The sequence below is a fragment of the Kryptolebias marmoratus genome, linkage group LG13 (assembly GCF_001649575.2).
Source record: "Kryptolebias marmoratus isolate JLee-2015 linkage group LG13, ASM164957v2, whole genome shotgun sequence".
NCBI lineage: Eukaryota > Metazoa > Chordata > Actinopteri > Cyprinodontiformes > Rivulidae > Kryptolebias > Kryptolebias marmoratus.
In genome coordinates this window covers 24,497,488-24,499,896 of record NC_051442.1, presented here as the reverse complement: position 1 = coordinate 24,499,896, position 2,409 = coordinate 24,497,488, and the positions used below count along the sequence as shown (strand labels likewise).

At 35.1% G+C, this 2,409-nt stretch overlaps 1 protein-coding gene across 5 annotated transcripts in view; it reads left to right on the top strand.

Annotated features, from left to right (window-relative positions):
• ntm (neurotrimin) overlaps nt 1-2,409 on the top strand; it is a 295,982-nt gene that overhangs the window by 240,438 nt on the left and 53,135 nt on the right. For all 5 annotated transcript variants that reach the window (XM_037979031.1, XM_037979029.1, XM_037979030.1 and 2 more), the window contains one exon: nt 794-1,026. In XM_037979031.1, the coding sequence (XP_037834959.1) occupies nt 794-1,026 (233 nt within the window). The remainder of the gene's footprint in view (nt 1-793; nt 1,027-2,409) is intronic.

Sequence of the window (2,409 nt, the reverse complement as noted above, 5' to 3'; positions counted from 1 at the left end):
CAAGGTCACATGATAAAGAAGGCTTTATGACTGCAACCGTGTACAGTAAGAAGGCCAAACCTCACAGCTGGACACTTCATGGGTCAGGGATCAGCTCTACGGGCTTTAAGGTGACATTTTTTTAAGCTAATTTCAGCTTTTTTCTTTTTGTTGGTTCTGCTTCTTTCAGCTAATTTTGGCTTTGTTCTTCTCATTTTCAGCTACTTTCAACTAACGTCAGCTTTTTCAACTAATTTCTGCTTCTTTCAGCTTTTGTTCTTCTATCTTATGCAAATCTTCTTCAAATTAGCTGCTGTTTCACTTTTTGCGTTTTCATTAAACTTCAGCTGTTCAGCAAATCTTTAGCCGCTTTCAGCAAAATCATTCAGCAAAAAAAGCATTCACACTGCATTTTCGCAGGAAATGCAACTTCTCTAGTTTTTCTTGAAGTAATATCTGAACTGCTAATACATAAATGCCAGTGATCCTGGTCTCTCTGAATTGGAAGAAAGTCAAAACCTTGGTTGAAATCAAAGAAATAATTGTACTCACAGCAAAATTTTGGGAAAAAATATGTAAAGAAATACAATAAATATAAATATCCTTGTTTGTCCTGCAAGGAGGGAGCATGGTGAGGGTCAAGACAAATTAGTTCCTAAAATCTTTCCTGGGCTGAATTGTATACATTATGTAAATCAAAAGTCTTACATCTGAATTTCATTAGTTTGTCTCTTCTTTGACTATTTTGTTGATACTTGCAGATGTACTTGCAAGAGGTAGTCTTTGAATATATCTTTTTTATTTGCCTTTGCAGGTGTGAACAGGGAGACATGGTCACACACACAGCATGGCTAAACCGGTCAAGTATACTGTATGCTGGAGAAGACAAGTGGTCAGTTGACACCAGAGTAAGTCTGGTAGCCCTTAATCAGATGGAATTCACAATCAAGATTGAAAATGTGGACATGACAGATGAAGGGCAGTATGTGTGTGCAGTCCAAACAAGCAGCCGACCAAGAACTACCTCAGTTCACATTCTTGTTCAAGGTAAGAAAAATTAAAAGAAAAAAATGTTGTTATCGCAGATGAAGACACCTCTATTATGTAGCCATTACATTATTATGTAGCCATTAAACTTGAATTTGTGTCCACACAGGAGACTTTGTAGTCGTAGAAATTAGTTGTATTAACAAGACTTTGAACTCACAGCTTTTCGATTCACATAGAAACAATCCTAATCCACACAATTTCTCAGACTCACGTATATGACAGCTGAGTTTTGTGTACCAGACTTACAAATACAAATATGAATGTTAGAACCATGCACACATCTGTTGACAGTTATCCCACTGCATATTATTACATTATAATATTGTACATGTGATGTTGTGACAGTGTCATAAGATGCAGGATATATTGAAGTGCAGTGTAGTTTTTGCACATAACAGAAACAGTAAGTAATTGGCCAATTTATATGATGTAAAGAAGTGGTTTCAAACTTAGTTTCATAGGAGACCAAGTTGAGAATTTGGTCCAAATGCACTGTTGATATTTCTTAAAGGGGAAAGACGTAAAATTGCCATGTTTTTCAGATGTATCATGTCAAAATGTTCACATAGAAGTATGAACTTTCTCAAGACATCTTATTTAAAAGTTTGAACAAACAGACTTTACTGGTTAAAAAAATAAATAAATGTAAAAACAAAAAATGTCAATATGGTTTATTTTTAGTCCAAGTAATGTTTTTGCAATTGAAGTCTCTTTTCAGAAACCAGTATTGAAAGACTATAAATGAATGGTTATTTGGTTTTAATTTAAAATACAAAAAAATTAATATAAAATATTTAAGGTGTTTTTCTTTCATGGTCAATGTGAGTGGAATAATAAAACAATGAAATCACTGGCCAAGGAAAACTAATTAATGACCTGTTCACAACAAAGTTCATACATAAAATATCTGTCAGTGTTGTAGGAAACATCTGTTAAAACATTGTCTGTCATTAACAGACATGGAGCAAAAATATCATCATCATCATTATCATTGTCAGCATCGTCATCATCATCATTTTCATGAAAGAGCAATAGAATCTGTCCCAGGGAGATGATACAACAGCAAAAAACTTGGTTGCATCTTGAATGAGCAAAAAAGCTGGATATCATCACATTTAAACTGTTAACACCTTACTACGCTGCGGCCCGCCCACGGGCCGTTTTACTGCCTTTTCTATTCAAATCTGTATAGTTTTTGCTACATTTATTGTTTTTATAAACTTAAATTTCAAAATAGCTGTGTTTTGGCGCCACTTTTGATTGACGTTTTGTCTGACCAACTGTGTTGCTCTCTCTCCCCCCTAGAGCCCCTCTAATTTCCCATGCGTAAAGTCATGAAAGTCTCCTCCCCTCATTTGCAAGCCTATAGCTCCGGTCAGT